At 43.2% G+C, this 23656-nt stretch overlaps 2 protein-coding genes and 2 long non-coding RNA genes across 6 annotated transcripts; all 4 read right to left on the reverse strand.

Annotated features, from left to right (window-relative positions):
- Positions 1 to 1928: 1928 nt before the first annotated feature.
- Positions 1929 to 2524, reverse strand: LOC112887497. 2 transcript variants are annotated; one of them, XR_003227569.1, is made up of 3 exons: positions 2506 to 2524; positions 2324 to 2424; positions 1929 to 2233 (listed from the first exon to the last, which is right to left on the reverse strand). It is a non-coding gene; the product is annotated as an uncharacterized LOC112887497 (long non-coding RNA). The 2 variants fall into 2 exon arrangements; XR_003227568.1 differs by lacking the exon at positions 2506 to 2524 and having other exon boundaries at positions 2324 to 2443.
- Positions 2525 to 4587: 2063 nt separating this feature from the next.
- LOC112886584 lies at positions 4588 to 5232 on the reverse strand. The gene is made up of 2 exons (XR_003227403.1): positions 5054 to 5232; positions 4588 to 4955 (listed from the first exon to the last, which is right to left on the reverse strand). It is a non-coding gene; the product is annotated as an uncharacterized LOC112886584 (long non-coding RNA).
- Positions 5233 to 6724: 1492 nt separating this feature from the next.
- LOC112887648 (beta-sesquiphellandrene synthase-like) lies at positions 6725 to 10111 on the reverse strand. The gene is made up of 7 exons (XM_025953881.1): positions 9994 to 10111; positions 9513 to 9771; positions 8885 to 9248; positions 8497 to 8715; positions 7892 to 8027; positions 7407 to 7658; positions 6725 to 7216 (listed from the first exon to the last, which is right to left on the reverse strand). Exons 2-7 carry the CDS (start codon positions 9760 to 9762, stop codon positions 6917 to 6919), a joined length of 1521 nt encoding a protein of 506 aa, XP_025809666.1. The 5' UTR covers positions 9763 to 9771; positions 9994 to 10111; the 3' UTR covers positions 6725 to 6916.
- A 4679-nt stretch (positions 10112 to 14790) lies between these two features.
- Positions 14791 to 21496, reverse strand: LOC112885985 (pumilio homolog 1-like). 2 transcript variants are annotated; one of them, XM_025951713.1, is made up of 10 exons: positions 20705 to 21100; positions 18453 to 19687; positions 18067 to 18208; positions 17871 to 17978; positions 17255 to 17467; positions 17056 to 17166; positions 15797 to 15991; positions 15485 to 15659; positions 15317 to 15395; positions 14791 to 15200 (listed from the first exon to the last, which is right to left on the reverse strand). In XM_025951713.1, the coding sequence occupies exons 1-9, from the start codon at positions 21098 to 21100 to the stop codon at positions 15355 to 15357; spliced, it is 2616 nt and encodes an 871-aa protein (XP_025807498.1). In that variant the 3' UTR covers positions 14791 to 15200; positions 15317 to 15354. The 2 variants fall into 2 exon arrangements, with proteins under 2 accessions (XP_025807498.1, XP_025807497.1); XM_025951712.1 differs by having other exon boundaries at positions 14791 to 15395; positions 20705 to 21496.
- Between the last annotated feature and the right edge of the window lie 2160 nt (positions 21497 to 23656).

The raw sequence follows: 23656 nt of genomic DNA on the forward strand, positions 1-23656 counted from the left end.
GTGTGTGAGTTTGTGATGATGACGAGTAGTGTCGATCGTGTGCTCGATCTGCGCCTGGGGAGGTGGTGGTGTGCCTAATTTATAATTATAGGCCTGCCCGGCCAGAGGTGAGTGAGAGCAGGATCATCCTGCTGTGTCGACATGGTTTTCCATCGCTAATTCGATCTCACATGCCCTGGCAAAAAATGAAAAACACGTGCCCGTGTACTTCTTGGACTCGGTGGCACGGGCATTCAGGCATCACTAGCTACCATACAAGATGATGAGGATAACGATGCCATGCATGCACACAAAAAATCAATCAGCACCGACAGTCCTTCACCACCTACCGTCCTCCGGTTCAGTTTTCACACGCTGTTGCATGCCATGGCACTATGATCGACAGCTTGTTTAGCTAGGGGAGCAGCGCGAGACGACACGGATGCTAGGACCAGCTCCATGCTTGCTGCGAGGCGTGTCCCATATGCTGTGCTAGGCGACACATGCATGACAGTACGTGGCAGAGAGATATGTGTCGAAAATACTTACAAAATCATCATGTATAATTGATCAGTGCACAGCCAAAATATCTAGGTTGCACATTTCACTCGTCCACGCATCAACACAAGAAATCATGTAATGATGTCATGCCTTTTTCTCCTTTTTATCTGAAAAACTGTTTGAAATGTAACATTAGTACAGAAGCAAAAATAACCACACAGAAACAGATAAGTGCTTTCTTTTATTATCTGTGGCTACATCTTTTTTTTATGAATATATGTCACCTCATTCACATTCTAGATCAGCTACGTCATTTTAGACCGGAGATAAGGCCACCACGCCAACACGTGTACACCCCGGACTGCATATTGGCTTCTTATTAAGTAGTAGGTTTGACATATGAACAAGATCAACGGATAATATATATGCATACTTTTTCTTATAGGTGGATAATATAGATAAGTTTGCACTGATTTCTTGCCCTTAATTATGTCTCTTCTAAATATATCCAAATGCGCTTTTGACAGCCTTTTCACAATGGAGATTTGCCGTCGGACACTAGGTGTAGGAGTAGAAACAATATTTTGATTTAAATTTGCATATGTAGTCTAATGTGTGGATCGGAGATAGACAATCTTTAAACAGCAGGGCAACTTCAGGCCAATTTTCACCACAGTGGCTTTTTTCAGTCATATTTTACCAGAAATTCCAGCTGTTACATGAACGATATCGTGTAAACCACCACAATTGGAGACCGCACACAATTTTACCCTGGATGACGTGATAAACTAAGCACCGTTGATTTTGACAAGCTTTGAATAGACTGATATTTAGCTGCAAGCAAGCCTCTATAAGTTTGGGAGCCTCCCTGCTCATCAGTCAAATTCTTCTTCCTTAACAACTCGCAGCAGAAGTCAGCCCTCTAACCAATATATAGATTCATTTAGTTAAAAGACAAGCATTCATAAATCATAGCTTAGTGAATCCTGCGCTGTACCACCCATGAAAAAAAAGATATCTCTATCAGAATCCATTGTTTGATGTATCGCCCTGCGTGCATGCTTTAATTTTGTGCTTCTTATTACTTAATTCTTTTCATATCTGAGATTGGCAAATGTGCAAGTTTCAAATGCAAGCGCTCTAGTTAATCATCACCCTTATGGTATATGTTGCATTTTAGAAAGTAGACACATTTATGTCCGAGTGATTTGTTCATCACCACCATTATTCCACCAAGATGAAGAAAAAAGCTAGTTTGAGACTAAGAAACAAGAAGATGCATGGTCCCTGTAAGGCTGCAGCTGATTCATCTTTTTCATGCCAGGATCGATGCTTTACACATAATATGGCATTATTTAGAGGAAAGCGATACGCTGGGGGCACATCAGTATCTCTACTAACCATGCCCTTGCTTATTTAATTTAATTATTATAGGGAAACAACACACATTCATATAGAAGATGGCTTTATTTGGCACGCATGATGCTTTGAGCAAGAAAGCTATGAGCAGAGCTAGCCCACATGGGGCGTCTCGGCGACGGTGTCGACGAAGATGCGGACACGGTTGGGGCGGAAATCCTTGGTCACCGGCGTGCCGACCGGCAGCACGTGGATGTCTGCGTCGGGCTTGTCTTTGAGGATCACCTTCTTGGCCTCCTCTATGCTCATCCCCACCACCTCCGGCCACGACGTCTTGCCGCCGCCGCACTCAGCTGCTTCCGCGGAGGAGCTCATCTTCTTCTTCTTTCACGAGCTGCGGATCGATCGGCGCCTTGCAGTCAAAAACATGCAGCTACATATATACAAGAAAAATATAAAAATTAAGGCAAGGGACTCGACTCACGGTCGTCTGAGTTGATGATGATGAAGAAGTCGATGTAACTTGTTGTGTGCTTTGTTCTGCTGGTTCAGCGAGTGATGAGCACCGGTACGGCATTTATAGAGCTGCAGGGCAGGTTTGGATCAGATTATACCGAGGATCATCGCGTGAATAGCTTGCCAATGTGGATCTGACTGTGTACGTACGTGCATGCACGTGTCACACGAGCGACCAAGTTGCTGGTCAAAGCATCGAGCAAGACGAGGCGCACGGTGTGGTCCAGGAATGGCACCGACAGCCAGGACACAATGCAACTTGCAGAAAAATCAACCACCAATGTATATGTGTCGTTATAGGAAAAATATCACACCATACATCATACGTCAACATACAGTTTAACATTGTATATTTCTACTAATTTATAAATAGAAAATACTAACTTAAGTCATATGTGCATGATTTATGTCACCATAGACCATTCTAGACCATTTTAAATTTGGATTTAATATATAGTTAATCTACTCACAAATACTTATGAACACAGCTGCTAGCCCGCTCAGCAGCACGCGCTGAGATAAACTTTACAAATTAGACATATTGTCCCAAAGATTTTGCATTACCACATAGCTAGATAAAGACAAGTTTGAGAGTAGGAAACAAGAACACGATGCAGTATTGACAGACGATAGATTCACTTTTTTCATGCCAGGACTGATGTTTTACATATAATACGATATCAATTAATCTATACTATAAAGATCGAAAACAATTAAAAACGTTTCCCATCTATATCGGGTCCGCCGTACACCTCAAGATGGACCCATCTGTCGGGATTGAGATAGGTGGGTGGACGGGTAGATCCATAGAAATGACCTTGCTAATTTGGAGAGTATTTTTGCCTAAAACCATCTGCCTAGCTGGATCTGCCCGCGACAGTAATGCTTTTAATTTATTTTTCTTCTCTTGCGTCAGCGTAACGTTAGGCGGCCTCCTCGCCCTCCCCTGCAGCACCGTGCCTGATTCGACGTCACGGCCATCCCATTCGCGAGCTCATATCAGTCTAAATTTGGTGTATAGGAGGGGGCAGTGAAGTTTGATTCCATGGCAACAGATTTGATTCAGGTGATATTTGGCATCCCCGAGATTGATTTTGTGCTCGATTTGATAGTGCGGAGGTGGCTTTGGGTTGTCTTATACTATTTGGGTAAACTGCCTGGCATTCTCCTCTTGCTCCACGGGACCTACTTGCTTCTCGTTAATCTCCTGCAGCCTGTGGAAAAGCTAGCTGCCGGCCATCACCTGGCTTCAGGCTGATCTCCGTCGCCTCCTGTCGTGGGGAACCCCGCCAATGGGGGAGACGGCGGCGCTGCGGAGCCGACGCCGCTGAGCCGGCCAGCGCGGTGCCGCTCCAACCGAGTGGAACTGGTTCGACAGGATCAATTCGGAGATCGTTGCTCCCGCCCCTACTTCGTCGTTCGCGCTGCAGCACGTCGCCGCGGACGGGGCTGGTGATTCAGGCAAGGCTAGGATGGGGGCCGGCGTTACGGCAGGGCGTTGGGCGGCGGCGGCCAGCTGTGCTCGTTCGGCACGTGCGAGAGAGAAGGGAAGGAGGAGGAAGAAGATAGTTCTCGGTTCGACGAAGGCAGGCAGGGGCATAATAGTCGGTTCATCAGCTACGAAATGAAGAAAGTATCTAAATCAATTGGAAAACGAAAGAACAAGTGGCTACCGTTTCATAATGGCCACCGTTTCGTAATGGTATTTTAGCAAAATCCAAATTTGAAATGGTATCTGAGCGAAGCCCAGTTTTAAAGATAGAGAAATTGCACGCTGGGCGCGAGCGAGCGGCCGAGCGCACGGGCTAGCTGCTGCGGTGGCGCTGGCATGCATCAGTTCGATCGATTACAATCCAATCGAGAAGAAACAAGCAATTGCTTTTTACAATTGTTTCCTGCTAGCTACTCGGATGAGCTCATGTATATTACTGGATCGATGGTGGTGGCACTTTGACAAGATACACTTGCGGCAGTTGTTGGAGCTGGATTTCTCTGATTCGTTCCCAAAATAGATTTTTAGGAGCATGTTTTAGGCACTTTTGGAGATACTACTCTTATGGTTTGTGGTTTTACACTAATAAACATGATAAATAATGGCAAATGTTACGAGATAGCAGTGACGTTTATCATGATACATGTTTTTAGAATTTATTTAAAATATTAACTTAATTTAATACACTTTTGAATTAAAATCTAATTAGGTTTCTTAAATAAAGGATATGCTTGCAGGTGTAGCAGTATCTCAACGAATAACCATGCCCTTTTGCTTATTTAATTTATAAATAGGGAACACACGTCAATACAGAAGCTGGCTTGGCATGACACCATGGCACGTACGCATGATGTGATCAAGAAAGCTCTATGCAGCTAGCTAGCCCACATGGGGCGTCTCGGCGACGGTGTTGACGAAGATGCGGACACGGTTGGGGCGAAGATCCTCGGTCACCGGCGAGCCGACGGGCAGCACGACGATGTCGGCGTCGGGCTTGTCCTTGAGAATGACCTTCTTGGCCTCCTTTATGCTCAGCCCAACCACCTCCGGCCACGACGTCTTGCCGCCGGCGCACTCTTCCGCGGAGGAGCTCATCTTCAGGCGCTAGCTGCGGATCGATCGATGCCTTGGATAGTTAAAACATATAGCTATATATAATATATACAAGAAAAAAATACAGAAATTAAGGCAAGGTACTTGACTGACTCACGGTCTGATGAGCTGATTGGTGAAGAAGTAGCTAGATGGCTACAACTACAAGGGACAAATTGTGCTTCCTGTACTACTGGTTATTCAGCGAGTGATGAGCACCGGTACGTGGATTTATAGAGCTGCAGGCAGGTTGCTTGGATCAGGATTGTGCCGAGGATAGATCATCTCGTGCATAGCGTGCCAATGTGGATCTGACTGTGTACGTGTGCATGCAAGTGGCGCACGAGCGACCAAGTTGCTGGTCAAGCTGTTGATCAAGGCCTCGAGTAAGACAAGAGGTTCACGTGCCAGCTGATGAAGAAATGTTGACGGAGAAAAACAAACCCCACACCCCCCCCCCCGGGAAAAAAATTAGATGATGGCGTGGCCCATGAATGGCCCTAACAGGCAACAGTCAGTACATAATAACTTGCAGAAAATAAAACCAGCACCGTCGCCTACTCTTGCCAACTTTGAAATGGCACCATCATCAACCAATCAATAGCTCTGTCCACACGCACAGGCACAGCAACCACGTGGATGATCGATACCGTCCATTCTATTCATTCAAGAAGGTAATTGTTGCATCACTCCCATCCTTCAGAAATAAGAAACCATCAACCTGATCCGGATATGACACACTCTACTATTAACGCTTGTCCTAAAAACTAATTAAACCACCAGCACTAATGATGTGAACCCGTTCCTTATCTTTCGATGCGAGGCGAGAGATAACTCGACTGATGGAGGAGACAACGTTCACGCTCCGACTGCAGCCTTCCAAAGATGTTGCGCCTTAGCAACCGATACACCGTCTCTAATGGCTGCCGCAATCTTATGTAGCGCAATACCCGGCCACTAGGGCACCCATCTTGCAAGCAAGCGAAGACAAGTAAGAAAAAGTAGAATAAGCAACTCAATTGCATACGGAGATAACAACCAATCTGAAAGCACAAAGGTGGAGTTCTGAATCGAGCAGAACGGATGGTCTAACCGACACATGCGTCCAGCAATAGCTAAACTTTCAACAAAACAAAACTCAATCTGTTTGTGACGGCTATGGAGGTATATGAGAGGGTAGAGGATGACCGGGACGTGGTGGAGGTCGTCCCTGAATCCTAAGACGCGCTCCTATTGGACCCCACTTGATACATAGGGCATCGGGCCAAAATCAGGTGACAGTACCGTGGACAGAAAAGGTCTTCTGTAGTAAATCAACGATCGCGGCCGCCTCTGGATGAGTCCGGATGCATATGAAAGTAGACTTTATAAGCTTTCCATGAAGTCCAAGAACGCTCCAACCGGAGTCGTATGACTGTTACAGCTTGGATCTGTCCTATAGTTTGAATCCAATATCCAAAACATGTTGGATTTGGACTCTTTCTCTCCTTGCACCAAAAGTGACGTGGTGGCCTGGTAGGGAATATTAGAAAGATTTGGGCTTGCTCCCCAATCAATTTCTTTGGTCCTCTATATTTTCTATGTAATTTCTACACACAGCTTTATCCAGTTGAGTAATTCTGAAAACGAGAATGTACAGAAATCATAGTGCAGCATTAATTGTTCAAACGTATCGAATTTAATCTTGATATAGAGTTGATTCATATTTAGACAAGAAGGCACTAATACGATCGTACCTAATAAGCTTTCAACGAAAACAGGACACTGCAGATGAAGCAGGGGGTCCACTGGTAGTGGCTTCATTACCTCTGGAGAGCTAACAGCTTTCACCCCCTCTGTCTCTCTCTCTATGTATATAGATAAATTCGAGATACAAATAGGTGCAGAAGGAGAGCTGACATGACGTTGTATTATTAGTTGGACATACAGTTTAATGTTGAATACCCGCACAAAAAAGTTTAATGTTGATTGCTGATACTAGATGGGGATCGTAAATCGCTCCGCCAACAATGAATGGACGGTATCCTTGAGCTTCCAGCAGTTTGTGAAATTGTCCTCTTGGTTGTACATGAACTCCATCGTCCTTGCCAAGTTGAATATCCTCTCCAATAGCTGCTTTGGGTAGGCGGTGTTGGGATTCAGCCACTCGCTGTTAAAATCTTTCCATGACTCCTCCTTCAGTGTGTGTATCTTCTCACGTGCCACTTCAATCGAGACACCGTGCTCCTTCATGTAGCTATCGATGGTCGAAGCAGCATGAGGGATCAGTTGCTCTCGCTGCATGATGAAGTTCAATATTCAGATGTATGGTAAGAGAAAGGCACAGCACATACATCAAGCAACATCCTAATCAGCTTGTCATGTGATCCATACCAAAGTCATGGTGCAAATTGAAAACTGAATTATGAGTTTCTTATCAGGCTTCCAATATTATAAATATTTTAATTTAATGAATTAGGGAGATTACCTCATATGACTGGAGGTCATCTACTAGTCTGAGAATTATGGAAAGTGCCTGGACCAATTTAGGGACACTAGAAACCCAATCAAAACATTCTGTTGTGGCTATATCATGCATCCCAACGAAGGATGCACACGACAAAATGGGGCATCCACCAGTTCTTAGTGAAACCTTTAGGTGCTCTTCAACAGACTTCGGAATGTATCCTTCCTGGAGCATTTTAACCTCCATGTTGAAGCTTCTTACCAGGTCTACCGTCTGCAAATTGTAGAAAACTCTATATATGAAAAGTTTCACATATTTTAAATAAGTTAGCTAGAGTATGCGTTTATAAACATGTTTAATTTGCACTGTTAGCATCAAGTTAGCATGCAAGGCTACTTGTTGCCAAGTAGTTATATCTTTATGATGTTTCGGATAATCATTCAGAATCCGAGAAAAATGAAATATGTAGATGCGGAAGGTAACTTACAAAGTATCTTAAAACTTACAAAGTATCTTAGATACAGCATGCGATATTTCTCCTCCTGGTGAAGCATATTCGCAATGGTTTCATAGCTGTCCAATATTTTCCCCAAAGCAAATCTCATGCACTCTGGGAGATCATGAACAGCCTTTCGATCCCAGCTGGAAATAATGATTCAAACAAACATATATGAAATCCATATGATCAACATGATACAAAAATGTTACTACATGTAAAAAATAAAAAAACATAATTAAACTGTGTAATTATTCATCAATGGCATTGGTTGAACCACCTTTTGTTTGATTTATCCCCCAATCTAGATGGAGCTTTTCCATGCATGACCACTAATAGGAGCTATGACAAATATTAACCCCAAAGACAGAACTAATTACCATTATAAATTTATAATACGGTCCTCTCAAGGAAACAATCTATTACTATATTATTTCAAACTTCATATATAACAACACCTTGTTTTTTTCTAGTCAAACATATATAATCCACCTAGTTAAAATTATCATATACTTTTTTCATGTTTGTGCTTTGCATAGCATATTCCACAGTCAAGACAAACATGAACTGAACCTAGGATATATCTTTAATTTAAGCAACGGAAGAGGTACAAACCTTTCAATGCAGTTGGTAAGTATGTCACATTCTTCTGGTGATCCATAAGAATCATAAATATCGTCCAAGAGGGTCACAATGGCAATAATCATTGTCAATATTATTCGAGCTCGTGAATGACATGGTTCGAAGTACACTCCTAAGATCCACAAAAAGCACTCCACAATTCTATCTCGAGCAAAAGGAAGCATCGATTCAATCTTTATATCCTCCCACCATCTGTACATGCATGCATGCATAAACTCTGTTTCACCTTGTGAGCATACCCAAGTTAATTATATAATTTATCTACATACTAATTAGCAACGTCACTTAATTATTTGTTATTTTTAATGTCAGTAGTATTTAACTGAACTCCAAAAAATAAAAACACATGCAGCCACTTCACCTTGTAAGGACACTCAACTCTTGCTGATGATGGAGCTGCATAATATTTGAATTCAGCTTTGCAAGTTGCAGTACCTTCTCATGCAGGGTAGCATCTTTCTCATATGCAGAGATGTAGTACTTTGACTCGTAGATTCTAACCCTTCTAGGGAGTGGGATCTCAAGCGTGGATTTAATTTCACGTGGGAACGACCCTTCCACAGAGGGCAGCATCATTTCTAAACGCCTTCTTGTGAATATTATGGCTTCATCAAGTATTATCTCCCCATGGGTCTGGAGATGCGCAGCGTTGTAGAGGTGCAGCAGGTCTATAGGATTGTTCAGTAAGAAACCCCCCTCCACATTTCTGAACCTTACAAACACATCTGGGATGATGGCATCAAAATCTTCAAATATCAGTACTTCAATGTAGATACAAATATACCATTATATTAGACTGGTTCGGTGTGTGAAATATTAAAGGAAATTGACATGAGCCCATCTCTGTGCCGTAGTGGAAAGTAGCAGATAATATGTTTTTTAGAAAATATGTTATTAAGAAAAAAAACAATCCATGTGCACTGTCCACGGTGCCACATTCCCACGCGCAGTCATTTGAAATTCCATGGACAGTTATTCAATTGTATTACCTGGTGAAACACAGAACCGATGTTTCCTGAGTAGATAAAACCAGAGAGCTACTGTACCAAGGTCACGGTCACTAACATCAGCAGCCTCAATTTGTGACAATGCAGCATTGATCTCTTCTTCGAACAGGTGATCCAAGCACAGACGCTCCAATGCATCGATGAAAAGCAGCCGATCATGCAGGCCACAAGCAGTTGAACTTGCTATTATCATTTGGGCCACTTCTTCCTTGAGTTTGTCTGCTCGATCCATCCAAGCCTGCTGAAATGGTAATTAAGAACTCAACCTGAGCATAGTGACAAGTACTGACCGGCATCTACTAACCTTTTATAATTAACGTCTTAATAAATTATATTCAAACAAGATGATTCGAAAATTCTTGACACCACTTCATTAGTTTCAGAATGTTTTGTGATAGCCGTACATATAGGTACAGAAGAGAAATACATCGATCTTTAGAAAAAACCTGTTGCTGAGACGAACTTTCTGGGTTAGAGTCGTAGCCAATGAAGAAACCACGCCATATAGATGGGTGGAAAATGCCAGTGCTTTGGCTCAGGCGGCTGTCAGCCTCATCAACAGGATGATGCCGTGTTCTCTCCGCGGAATCCTGCTGCCATTGGCGGCATTGCAGTGTGGTATGCTGCCGCCGCCGCCGCCGCCGCCATGAAATGCTTCGGCGTGGCCTGAGCAGCCGTGATCCAGCAGCAACAATGTGGCAGCTGCAGTGTTGTGGTCTGAAGGAGGAGAAGGTGGCCATGACAGTATGCTGACGCTGGCATCTAAGATTCTAAGTGCAAATGAGGAAAGCCTACGTGCTCTAGCAGCACTTGTTTTTGTAGTTGCTCTACCAATATTTAAAAAAAAACATGGACCCGCCGGGTAAGATCTCCTCGAAGGCATTGTGAATTAATGTAGAAGATTTCTCACGCATGCTGAGAAAATTCCCGAACCCCTACCCCACTCTTACACAGGGCACCGTTACCCGGGCCATAACTCGTGTGCGAGCTGGCCAATCCACGGACCGTTGCTATTTTCCACGTGCTTTAGGGAGTAGGCAGGCGAGGGGATTTTTTAACCTCAACTTAAAATTCGCTCCCATAAAAAATCAAACACATGACCTGAGAAGTGCTGCCGGGACCACCTAACCATCCCAGTCATGCACCCGTTGGCTACCGATAATTAATGTGCACACGAGGCACGCGAGGTGGGAAAAGGAACACGGTTAGTTCCTACCTGCTCTAGCAGACACGAGGAACACGAGGTGGCCCATCCTTCTTGTTTCCGCTTTTTGACAGCTAAACCACTCAAACTGAAATGTTTCCAATCAAAATCTCGCAGATCTCATCAGGAGCTACTATTCCACACCATGGTTATGGAATATTATTCCATACCCGAGCACACCCACCCCGCACCTGAAGCGATCCGTCCGCAGGCGCTCGGCACCGGCGCGACCGCGCCCGGTTTTGCATGAGGGAAGCGCTTGTCCGTGGGCCGGTGGACTGAGCAGCCAACGTCCGGTTTTTTTGTGCCTGTTTTTTCAGGGATCTGCAGGAAATGCTTCTTTCCTCGTTTGTAATTCTGCAGAGTTCCACGGAGGCCGCGCTGTATACAACGATGCTAGCAATTGGAGCGGCCAACACCTTCAATACTCACTTTGCCGCATCTGGTTCATCTCATTCATGGGTATCCTAATCCTAATAGAAATTTCCAATTTGAATACAAAAGTTCTACACCAACAAAAATTAGCAATTGAAATATAAATACAATAACTTTGCCACAACCGGTCTCTCTCATTCGTGAGCAGTCTAATAGATATTTTCAATTTGAATACAATTGTTTTACGCCAGGCTCAGTCGTGGTCACAAAAAATGAGAGAGATACAGAGAGAGCTCCCTGTCCCTGCCAAGGCCCATTTTGTTGCCCATAGACGGATTCAGACCAGCTGCCGAGGTCAAGCTTAGTCCTCTAGATCTTCTGATCGGCGTGGTCATCAGCTAGTCAACCTGCTTCTTATGGCCTTCAACTATTGCTGATACTTCATCTGAAATGCAGCAGAAACTGTGCAAAAAGAGAACTTATATATACTTGATATGAGATGCAGCACAAAGATCACCTCAGTGGGATGCATTGCTACCTTGTGATTCCTAACAAGTATGTGCTGATTCAAAATAAAAAAAATCTTTGTACCAATGAGTATTTCCAATATTTAAGGAAGAATAGTGATAGCATCATTATTCTGCAGCATGATGACCTGAAGACAAACTGAAAATACATTACCACGCAATATAGCTCTAGGAAATAAGCAGCATTCATATGCATATAAATCCAGTCTAGATTTACTAGGAAATTGAGCAAATGATGTGACACAAGCACTTTTGCCAGAAAAATGAGCACTGCAAAGTTCAGGAATAATTTCCAAATGTTACAGAAGATCACAAATGAAAAATCTCCAATGTATCTACAGATAGTTCAGGAAATGAAGGGTTTGTTTACATCCATATGACCATATGAGATAATCCTAAAATGATTGATTGCATATACTGGCTTTCATTATCGATTCAGTCACATGATCAGAGCTTCAAAACAATATCATTCAGAAGGTGAAATGGGCAAGGGGTAACAAAATTACACGAATTATTTTTATTTCTCACTAGGAGGGTCTGAACTCAACCAGGATAGCATGCTTGTTCTCTTATTGCCAGTAAATAGTCAGCTAACAAGATAGTTAAGAAAAAAAATCCACACTATATGTAGCACCATTCCGTTTTATATACTTCATAGCTCAGAGAAAGACTGAGGCAGTCCAGATTCTGCTCATGACACGGGGGAAGCAAAGTGACATGCATAATCAGATACTGAAATTTCATAATACGTAAGCATGCATATGGATAGCAATGTTGATCAGATTTGGGATTTATGAGCATATGAGCACCAATTTGTCACACAAGAATTTGTACTAAACATACAATAAACTGTAACAATCAGAAACCTCAAATCTGAAACATCAGATATATTGATACCACATTATGCCTAAAGTCTAGTAGGTGCAATTTAAGAAGAGATATTGACAAGAGTTTAGAAAACTAATAGAAGGTAGTTCGGTAAGAAAACCAACGAATCCAGACTCTGATCTAGGCTTTAATGCATAGCTTGAACTAGTACCCATCTAATGCAAGAGCCAAAACAAAGTGATCAGGAGCATAAGTACAAACTGATGACAGTTAGAAACGAAACTGAACCAGCAGGGGCAGGCTCTACCTGATGTTTCACAAGAAGATGGTCCCAGCGTTAGCATTCAGCACCTGGACAGAAGGTGCTCTGCAGGCGGTGCTTGGGTTGAAGCCAGCAGAGATTGGGGGCCTTATGGCACGTTGCCGCAAGTCTGCTCATTGCCACAACTCGTCGATTGGGAAAGGGCATCGGCACCAGGGTCGATCCAGTCACACAGCACAGCAGTGACACCACGTCACCACATCAGGGTGTGGTCATCAGCTTACACCCTGATGTCATAGCCATAGGTTCATATATATCATCCAGATTTAGAGAAATAATAGGTTCAATTAGAAAAATATAAAAATCCAGTTCAAAATTGCTTACACGTTAAGCCCAACATATCCAGACACAAATCATCATACCCTATTCATTACAAAGACAATAGCTGTGTTGAGGAGCCTGGTCGTAACTCGTAATTCCCATCGCCAGAAATTATCAAAAATGAGAACTATTCTCAAACAAGCCTAAAGAGCTCACCACTGCACATAACCTTGTCAAAAAAGAATAATTCCAAATGTTTCTACCGCTAGTTCGGGAAATGAAGGGTATGTTTGTATCCATATGAGATTCACCTAAAATGCATATACTGCCTACAGGAAAGAAGCATGCACCACATGAACATATGAATACAGTTTCGCTTGCCTCCAGCAGCATATCTTCTGGACACGCTGCTAACTGAGAATTATATAAAATGATTAGCAATCTTGAATATGTATGAGAGGCACATTATAATCATCACCAATCTTCACGAACCAGGTAAATTAGGACCTGGGACTAACTAATTGCTCACAACATACCCAAGATAGGGAATAGTTATTTCATACCCTAGGTACAGTATATATGGGACGACCTGTCCACTAGTGTTCTTGCCCACAAGCCTGTCAGTCTAGCAGGTTTCCCTCTTAGCCACAAACAATGGCCATGTATGTCACCTAGCCATCTGTTCGATGGCCGATACCACTCATGTCAATTCTCAGGTGATCGGTAGGGCCTTTATTAATTTTAAGCAACTTTGACGAGTATTTCCACAATTGGTACGTGCAGCTCTCTAGAGAGATGTATGCTGTTCTGTGATTGTTTAATTAGTGCAGCTATGTAGTATAGATCAAGTGAGACTTCTATATTTGTTTAATTACTGATGGATATGAATCCACATGCTGACCTCGAACATTGAGACTTCTAGGTCAACTTTAAGGGAGGACTAGTGTTGGGCTAGAGAGGTGATGTGTTTGGATGGTCCAAAATGCAAGGAACAATACCGAGATTTCTCTGAAATGAGGGTAGAGAGAGAATCATGCCGGACTGTGATGTGCTCAAAAGGTTTCTCTGCATTGGAATCTTCCAAGAGTACTTCTATGGAATTTAAACAGCTTAAAGAGGCAGAGACTTGTATCTCTTCTCGAGCTATTGTTGGCATGGCTCTTGCAAGTTCGTATGTTTAGCGGTAGTACTCATCTTCAAGCCATGTTCTTCTATTCGCGGCCATTATCGCGTTCCAGATTTAAGAGGTCATTAGCATGTGGGCATTCAGTTAGATAACTCTCCGGGCCAACACAGCTGACTACTTTTATCAAGGCGAGCTAATTATTATTTGCTGGCAAAAGAATTAAACGGTATGCTACTGAGTGCTGACAAGTTGAGAAACAAGCTAGCTCACAGCGAGTGCTATATTTTCGCAAGAGAAATAATATATTGACAAATAAATAATATTTTTGTGGTGCAAGGAACATTCAGGACAAAAGCCCAAGGTCGCTCCATCACTGAATGTACACGAGGCACCGTCAAAAGCTTAATTCCTTCACACACGAGCAAGGTGCCACAACCACGTGTGTTGATCATGACAGAGAGCAACACATATAATAGATGTAAAATTTCGCTCTCTTCCTTCAAAAATACAAATAAAAACAAGAACCATCATTCTCATCGACCAAAAAAAGAATCATCTCCAAGAGTGCTGCATTGTGAAATAGGCATGCCTGCCTATAAATCACCTTGGAAGCCATGTTTGTCTCAAGCAAAACTAGAAATGAAACATTCACATCTTAGATCTGGATTACATGAGACTCCATTAGCACAAGAAACAAGTCATAATACATACCAAACAGTCCAGGAAAGCTGGTACTAATAATTCAGCTTAACTGTAAACGAAGGCTAGTGCGCCTCTGCTTATGTTACAACAAAGGCCAAACAACAGGAAGCCACTACTATATCAACAGATACAACCAGAGGGCTAATGGCTTCGGCTTTTCTTTTAGACAGCTAACAGCTTACTTTCTCTCACTCTAGAGCTAAATTTAATTTGTACAGCAGCAGAGTAATAAACGTGCTTCTTACTCCCCTCCATCTTCCTCCTCTTTACAGCAGCTTGCAGATCAAACTTGCATGCATCACTCCTCCCTTGATTCTGCGTGGGTCTTCAGCTACAGGATTAATGTACACTCTTCGGCGCAAACATACAGTATTTATTTCCGGCAAGGCCAAAAGGGCCCTCTTATAAGGTTTTTAGTAGAGAAAAAACGTGAGTGCAAACCTAGCAACTGTTAGCTGTACAACTAGATTGTTTGCCCTTCAGGCAGCAGTGCATGCTGGTTGAAGCCCAAGGCGCTTCTCTGCAAGCATAAGAATATATACATTGTTAGCCCCTGAATAAGGACACATAATGTGAAGTACTGCAGAAATAAAGATAGGCCATATATACCTCCAGCAGCGACAAGTTTTTCTACGCGTGCTACTATGTGCTTCCCATAAGTGTACTTCTTGAGGGTGTTCAGGTGTGTTTTTATCCTTGTAAGGATCATCTCTCTCTGCTGATCATCACAAGTTTCTAACACCTTCTGCACCACATAGTTAGCAAACTGGTCTTTCATCATAACCTAGCAACCACAACGCAAACCATTTCATTAAGGCCTGAAGATACTGCAAACTTCCAACATATCCATTAGCCAGATAAGTGGAAAAACATTTGACCTGTTCCGCTTAAGAACTTTTTACAGAAAGGAGTGTTCCATACCTCAAGTGGTTCACTTTCACTAGTGGATCCAAGCATCTCACCAATAAGAACCTGGCGCTCTACAGGATTTCCAAAGGCTAAGCACTTCTCAATGACATTTGAAGCAAACTTTTGCTGGCTCATTTGCACAATTTGGCCAATTAACTTCTCAATAATAGCAGATCTCTCATGGGGTTTGCCGTGTTCCAAAACATGCTGTAAAGTTCAGCAAGTTGCTAGTTAGAAATAAAATATTGAGAAACTGAAACCCCTAACATAAATAAATCAAAGGAGAAAGTCCCAAAGATCTAAGAAGCGTGACTAAGAATGCAAAAACGGCTATCCCATAAAACACATCGACATTGTAAGTTCCACATTTCACTAGTGAATCAATCATAATTCCTAAAAGAATATGTACACTGGTTCCAGAGGGGCAAAATAACACATTGGGATGTTTCATGTTTGCAGTCGAACATTTCAATTTTGGCAGCAAAATTATTGTGTTATTCAATTGCCCCAACAGAAACAATATATGTAGAGTGGTCCCGAAAATAATTCCATAATATTTACAATTTTATAAACACAAATAGACATCAGCAGTCCCAATCAAGTTAAAGGCCATTTTTTCTCCATAAAAATACTATTTATTTAGAACTTGTGGAGAGTAATAACTACCTAGCACCGTATAGCTACATAAATCCATCAAGTTTACTACACATTAACTGGGGAAAGCATAAAACGGAAACCACTTAAGATACCAGAACAAGACTTCAGCAATGGAATGTCTACACTGAATTAACAAAATTCAATTTGTGCCCAACCTAGGTGCTCAAATGTTTGTGGTGAAACAATTGCATCAAGTAACATGTAATATCATTTTACATGAATTGAATGGGAACTAAATTCTAAAATCACTCAGTTTGACAATATCAAGGTACTAGAAAAAAGATTGCACCTCTAAATTATACTCAAGTATGCATATTTATTTGTTACTAACTTCAAGAAGAGACTGCAAGCTCTAATATTCACTTAACGGCAATTCCTGACCAGCAGGAGCAGCATAGTTGATATACAAAATAGTCCACCTCCATATCATTGGAAGGAGGGAAGGGGATCAGCAATCCACATTCCAATATTGATTGATACTAGTTATCAGGCAAGCAACATACTATGATCAACATAATAGCCTTGAGATGCTACTGCATGATAAAGCCCACCAAAACAAAACCAGGTAAGCAGGTACAGCATGTATCTCTTTCGAAACTGAACATGGCACTGACCTGAACAACATAATTGCCATACTGGTCCTGAGCAAGCAGGCAGACAGACTGGAGAATCTCATCCATCATTATTTGCTGTGTTTTGGGATCATCACAGTGCTCCAGAACCCTCTGTAGCAATTCATGTGATATAACAATAAGAAACTGCATACTACTACTGGTAAAGCTCCAAATGGATGAGAATGATGTATTAGCATACCTGAATAACTCGACAACCATATGGATGAGTGGATAGCATTACAACTTGGCCATAGAACGTTGAGACAATAAACTCAATAGCATGCTGAGGAATGCACTCTATGCATTTTTGTATTACATGGTTCCCATTTTGATCACGTACACAGCGCATGACATGTCCCTCCAGCTCCGCAACCATTTTAGTCTGCAGATCTAAATCAACAACCTCTATAGCCTGCATATATATCATCAATAGCATCAGGAAAAAATACTGCCCGTTGCAGTCATGTAGCTAATTACGTCAATTCTACAGATGCAAGGGGTTAGACAGTTGTACAAGGACACACAAAATGCATGCAATTAAGCTTTCCAGCAATCATCCAACATATATTTTTTCTCAGACAACTGCTTCAGTAGTTTGCTTCATGTGTTCTCATACTTAGTTGTTTTGTTATATGGAAGAGAAAATTACGGACCAATAAAACTACACCGATATGTAACGCAAATGACAATGTGATCGCTCAGAAACAACAAGCTAGCAAGGCAAAAGAACAGCAAGCTCTGCTTATTGAATAAACACGAAAAAATTTAAAAAAAAATCATATTTGTTAGGGGGGGATATTTCAGCTGACAAGCACCTTCTGTATAACCCGGCACCCATACATCTGAAGACTGAGAGCAAGGACACGTCCAATAAGTTGACCAGCCAATTCCTTTATCTGGGCAGTGCTTCCATGCTCAAAAAACTGAGGGAAAAAAGGATCAATGAGAATTAAGAGAGGATATAACACTCAACCTCAAACAGATACCTGGGAAGCACTTTCATGTTCCTACCTTTTGAACAACGTAATTTCCAAATACATCAGTCATCAATGTGAGAGCTTGGGGCATGATTTCCGAAAAAACCATGTCTTTTTCTTCAGTACTGGCTGTTTCTAGCTTTTGTTGTATAAACCGACTCCCATATTGATCCGCACTACAAAATATTCAAAAATTAGTAAGACAACACAGAAAGCTTTCAGGAAGTAGAAATAGGGAGCAAGTCTACTTTGTGATGGAAAACATTAGCAATATGTGACTGGGTCACTATATAGTTTGAAAATGTGCACTCAGTAAAGAACTCCTAAACTATGGTGTATCCTTTAACAATGCAAGTCACTAAGATAATTGGCATGTTAGTATAATATGATGCTTATGACAACATCAATGAGAAGGTGTACCTGAACTCAACAACATGGCCAGCTATTTCTGAGAGCTCATACGATTTACTTTTGTTGCTCTTGAATTCCTCCAGAAGAGAGGGCATCAAATTGGCATCCATCTTCCCACCCATGCCTGAATTCCATGAACCAAAGGAGCTACCAAAGTTTCTCATTCCTGATGGAAAGCGCATGTTGCGATCACCATGCCTAAGCGGGCTGCCTGGTGCAATAGGTGAAGAGGGGAGAACAGGACTAGTCAATGGACTTCCACCATAACCAAGGTTAAATCCAAGATTGCCATAGTAACCATATTGCTTTTGTGACTGAAGTAAAGGGCCAAGGTTAGCTTTCTGAGGACCAAGTAAGTCCATGTAAGAATTCCCAAGATGGACCCTGTCCATGAGAGGATCATCACAGGTAGCTGCAAGTTGAGCAAGGTACTGGATATACGCTGGATCAATAGGAGTCTGAAGAGAAGGCGATGCCGTTGGACTTCCAATTCCACTGTAGTTTAGCATGTTAGACATACCAGCTAAATTTTGTCGAGAAGATACAGTCCCTCCAGGGGATCTAGAACCAATCCTAGGGGAAGCAAAGCCAGATCCCAGTGACAAATTGTCAAATGATGTGAAACTGCCAGCATTAATCTGGTTTCTCATCGTAGATGAATTGGCTAGATTTGCAGAATAGCCATCAGGTACTTTAGACTGTCCATGCTCAGGACGTCTGATGTAGGAGTGCTGCTGATTGCCATTTGCTTGGTCACCCTGTCGATCGAACAGAAACTTCTGGACATTATCAACATCCTGATAGAGCTGAGACTGGTCCATAGTTTGCCCACTCATTGCCCTAGATGATAAGCTCATCCCAGATAAAGCTGCCACAAGATCATCAGGTTCACCTATAGCAGATGAACTACGGCGGAAAGAAGATGAACCACCATTAATCTTCTTGTCATTAGCACCAACTTTCACACCAATTGGAGGTAGAGACGGACTAGGGGCCCTCCTCACAAGCTCAGGATCTGGAGATGCACTTCGAGAAAGAGATGACCCTAAAATAGAAGCATATGTATTTGATGATAAATCATTGTTCTGAATTTCATCCAAGCCTCGTGAACTATTACTAGAGTGCAGGCCTCCCATAGCTCCAGGTCCACGATGTAGGCCATACTGTATTCCAGAAGAACCTAGCAAGTCATTACTATTGTGGTTGGCAGTCTGCCTATCCAAATCCCGTTGGTATGACTCTTCCTGCACCAATTACAAAAAGATGTACGAATCTGATTTAGATTAAAACTGAAGCAGAAGGAAAGAGCTGCAACAAAAACAAGGAATCTTAACATGTTAATGCTCAGGACAGGAATTCAAGGATTCTACATTACACAGTCGTCAATAAGAACAAGATTGACAAAGGGCTATCAACTGAGCAAACCACAAAAGTTAGAAGATTCTATGTACGACCTAACGGAGAAAATGGCTCTGCCAATGCATAAATGTGTTGCAATTGATAATCTACAACAGAAGGTTGCCAGCCATAGAAGTGCATCCAAGTATTACATTAGTGAAATATGAAGCAGTGCTTCCCATGATCGGTAAGTCATTTCGAAAACCACAAACCATGAACTCTTCAGAACTAGATTAGTTAATTAGTATCATGACATCTGCAACACCTTCATGAGCAAAATTAGAACAGCTTGCTGAAAATGTTACTTGGCTCTCTAAACAAGGAAAGTGAGCATTATTCTGTCCCTTGTGTAAACCCTTTTTTCAAAAGACGTCCCTTGTGTAAATCAAACCATGTAATCTTTCTATGTATGATATTCTGATCACAATAAGTCGGATCATATAAAGAAGTACGTGCGACAGATCAACAGATCCCATAACAGTAAAACAAAGACATCACCCAAAATCCACAGGTCTAAAGTGCAATAACGCATTCACACAGCAGTGACTGCACAATGTCAAGCATAGTAAATCTAAGAGATGGAGGAGCATCTGCCTTGCAAAAAAGAAACAGTTGAAACCAACAATAGAAGAAGCAAATAACGATTAAAAATAGTATTTCACCGCTAGTTATACACTCCACTATAAGTGGGATGGACTCAGACTCGTCACTCAGCAGTCAAAAATAGCAGCATGACACGCAACTAGTACAAGGTCAAGGCATTCTCACAAGACGTATACTAGCACAGAATGAAGATACATGTAATACTTAATAAAAACTATAGAAAAAGAAAGAAAGGGGGAGAAAAGATTCGATCTTTCCACCTGAAAGACATTGGAGAAGCTCCTCTGGCGACCAAGATCGATCCCGGGCAGCCCCATCGTCCCTTCTGCAGCCGCCGCCTGCGGCTGCTGCCTCCTGCCGTCCCCGATCCCGCCGAGGCCGGAGGAGCGGAGGCGGTGGTGCGAGGAGCGCCAGTCCTCCTTGGAGAGCAGCGGCGGCGGGAGGCGCGGGTTGAGGTGTGCATTGGAGTAGTAGTAGCTCTGGTAGGCCGGGTCGGCGCGGAGCTCGTCGTCGAGGAAGAGGCTGCCGGCGGCGGCGGCGGCGCCCATGGCGCCCTCGACGGTGGGCGGCGCTGAGCCGCTGCGGAAGACCTCGAAGTCCCGGTCCGCCTCCGCGCCGAACGCCTCGCCGCCGCGCGCCGCCATCTCCGTCACCATCGCGGGGGCCGCAAGAAAAGCCAAGATCTTTAGGGTTTAGCGCGCTAGAATCCCGCCATTACCGTGCTCCCGCGAGCAAAACCGAGAAAGTCGCAGCTTTTAACAAAAATTATCCGCGGAATGAGCACTAGCCGAGATCGGGAAGCGGCAAGAACCGATTTTGGCTGCTCAGAACGGACGAATCGGGGACAGAGCATCCATCTGCGGGAGGATAGGCGTTCGAATTCGGCGAAATGGTGCGGATTTGCGAGGGATTGGAGCTCCCCTTTTCCGCTGCAAGTGTGAGCAGTGGCGTGCTGGTAGTGGGGGGAGAAGAGTAGAGACTGGAGAAGAAAGGAGTCAGGAGCTTGGTTGCGGCTCGATTAAGTACAACGGCCGGAGCGATTCGGGTCGTCGGATCCGGGGTTGGACGGGCGAGATCTCTCCGAGGGCTTTGGGTGCTAGGGTTTTGTTGCTGGGGACTGGATGCGAGAGAGAGAGAGAAAGAGAGATGCCAAGCTTGACCTGCTCTCTTTTTTGTTGTTTAGAAATGGAAACTTGGTGGTAGTACTATACTAGAACCTGCGTGCTTACTCCATTGGTGTGTGACTGACTGAATATGTTGTAGAGTAGAATTCCTTTCTTTTTCGTTCGTATATGCTGCTGCTGCTACTTTGGTGATCGAAAGAGATGTTTTCAGGTCAGTTTCTCCAAAAAGTCCATTCTTCTCCAGGCAGGTTCCATCCCGGGCAACCCTTTTCTTTCTCTGATGCCCTTTAGGCTAGATTTGGCAAATGCCGTTGTTCTGTTCAGATAGATTACCAGCTCGAGCTTGTGTTACAAAGGTAAATATAGCAGAACTCTGTTTTGTTTATCGCATTGTACGGTAAGTGCAGATATTTGGGCCCCTGCTCTAGACATCAGATTTGTGTGCAGGGCACAGAATCACAATCATAAGCCGTGCATTGGGGTACTACTAAGGACACCAGTGTATCTTCGCTTCGTCTGCCCCTTCTTGTCCGGATGAACAAGAACAACCTTCACAGCATAAAATCACAATAAAATGAGGCATTGCTGCAAATGAAAAGGAAGGCATTTTTTTATTTTTTATTGTTACTGATGGGCCAGAGACTCAGGAGTGTGATGCTGTGGTGAGAATCTGTAATCCTGGCAAGGTACCCAAAAGTCCAGAGGAGCAGTGTGGTAGGAAGAAGTAACCGTGGGTGGAAAGTGAAACTGGCAAAGTGCTGGAGCTGGTGAGTAGAGTAGGGGTAGTAGTGACCAGTGATGAGTACGTGCACGGCGCAGGCAGGCTGCTGCTGCTCGCGTGCGCGCTGTCGCATGGGCAGTGGACCGGGGAGGAGAAGATGGAATATGGAGAGCACGTGACGGATCGGACAGTGGATTAGCCGCTCCAAATCAACCATTAGCGCTAAGCAGAGGAGGAGAGGGGAGGAGGAAGGAAAAGGTGAGGAGAGAGGGCAGGCCAAAAGAAAGAAGGCGTGCCAACACCAGCAGCCCGTGCGTGCATCTCGAGGCGGTCAGTCCACCGTCACTCAGGCTCCCGACCTCTCGTCCACTCAATGGCTCAACTATTTTTTTCTTTTCCGTCGTTTTTTTATCTTACTAACAGAAAGAAAAAATCCATCGTTCTATACAAAAAAAAATCGAATTAGCAAAACAGAAAGGGCTAAAATACACTTAATCGGTGACACAGACGGTGAGCCGGCCAAAGCTGGTCTGTGTAAAATAGGGAGATAGGCCAAGGCAAGCTCCTTTCAAGGCAACAAAAAAAAGGATAAACAAAGAAAGATCCCTCCCAGAGCCACTGGTCTTCGCTTCATTCTTTTTCTTAGTGGTGGTGATTAGTGAAAGACACAGATATTATATATAATAACCCTCAGTCGAAGAATCCGAAATCTTGTATTAATTGGCCCATCGTGCCGACGAGTCCAGAATCTCGTAGATGCAGCCCATCCCTCCATTTCTCAGCATTCCGGCCCAGGAGACCCGACCGCACGTGACATGGGCTAAATTCACTACCCATCGAGCTTGCAGCCCATCAGTATCATCTACGTTGAACCGGAAACGGAATAACCAACCCTACTTAAGTTGGTATGGTCTCACTGACCTGAGATCAGATCAGTCGTTGATGACCGGCAACAATTTTGCACGCGCACCCAACAACCAGCAACCCCGGAATAGATAACAACCGCGAACAGCAAGTTGGAGACCGACATGTGTTGCTCTCTCTTACTATAGTGGAGTAGTACCCACCTTTCGCCTCTTCCATTCTTGACAAACACCTGCTCGATCATATATACATTTATCAACATTAATCAGGACTATTAGTTTGCTTATCGGCAGCGCCTCGACTCTTGAGTTTATCCTTATTAAACATTAAGTTTGGCGTGCACAATAGATCGAAGCTGATTAAAATTAATAATACATCTTGTAAGCCGCGCGGGAACAGTTCATCGTCGAGTGAAGACGCTGTCAAGGTCCAGCAGGATATGGCCAAACCAAAACAATGACTTGCTTGCTTCGGTGCTGCCAAGCCAGCCGGTAGCTAGCTAG

Source organism: Panicum hallii, chromosome 3, assembly GCF_002211085.1.
Source record: "Panicum hallii strain FIL2 chromosome 3, PHallii_v3.1, whole genome shotgun sequence".
Classification (NCBI taxonomy): Eukaryota; Viridiplantae; Streptophyta; class Magnoliopsida; order Poales; family Poaceae; genus Panicum; species Panicum hallii.

What these genes read in the sequence shown, in the direction of transcription:
- LOC112887648 (XM_025953881.1), bottom strand. Translation starts at nt 9,762, where the DNA reads ATGGATCGAGCAGACAAACTCAAGGAAGAAGTGGCCCAAATGATAATA. An exon ending in CTTACCAACTGCATTGAAAG is followed by an intron (nt 8,028 to 8,496) that starts GTTTGTACCTCT and finishes CATTATTTCCAG; the next exon opens with CTGGGATCGAAAGGCTGTTC. An exon ending in TGCTGTATCTAAGATACTTT is followed by an intron (nt 7,659 to 7,891) that starts GTAAGTTTTAAG and finishes TACAATTTGCAG; the next exon opens with ACGGTAGACCTGGTAAGAAG.
- LOC112885985 (XM_025951712.1), bottom strand. Translation starts at nt 21,100, where the DNA reads ATGGTGACGGAGATGGCGGCGCGCGGCGGCGAGGCGTTCGGCGCGGAG. An exon ending in GGTGCCGGGTTATACAGAAG is followed by an intron (nt 17,468 to 17,870) that starts GTGCTTGTCAGC and finishes ATATATATGCAG; the next exon opens with GCTATAGAGGTTGTTGATTT. An exon ending in ATGGTTGTCGAGTTATTCAG is followed by an intron (nt 17,167 to 17,254) that starts GTATGCTAATAC and finishes GAATTGCTACAG; the next exon opens with AGGGTTCTGGAGCACTGTGA.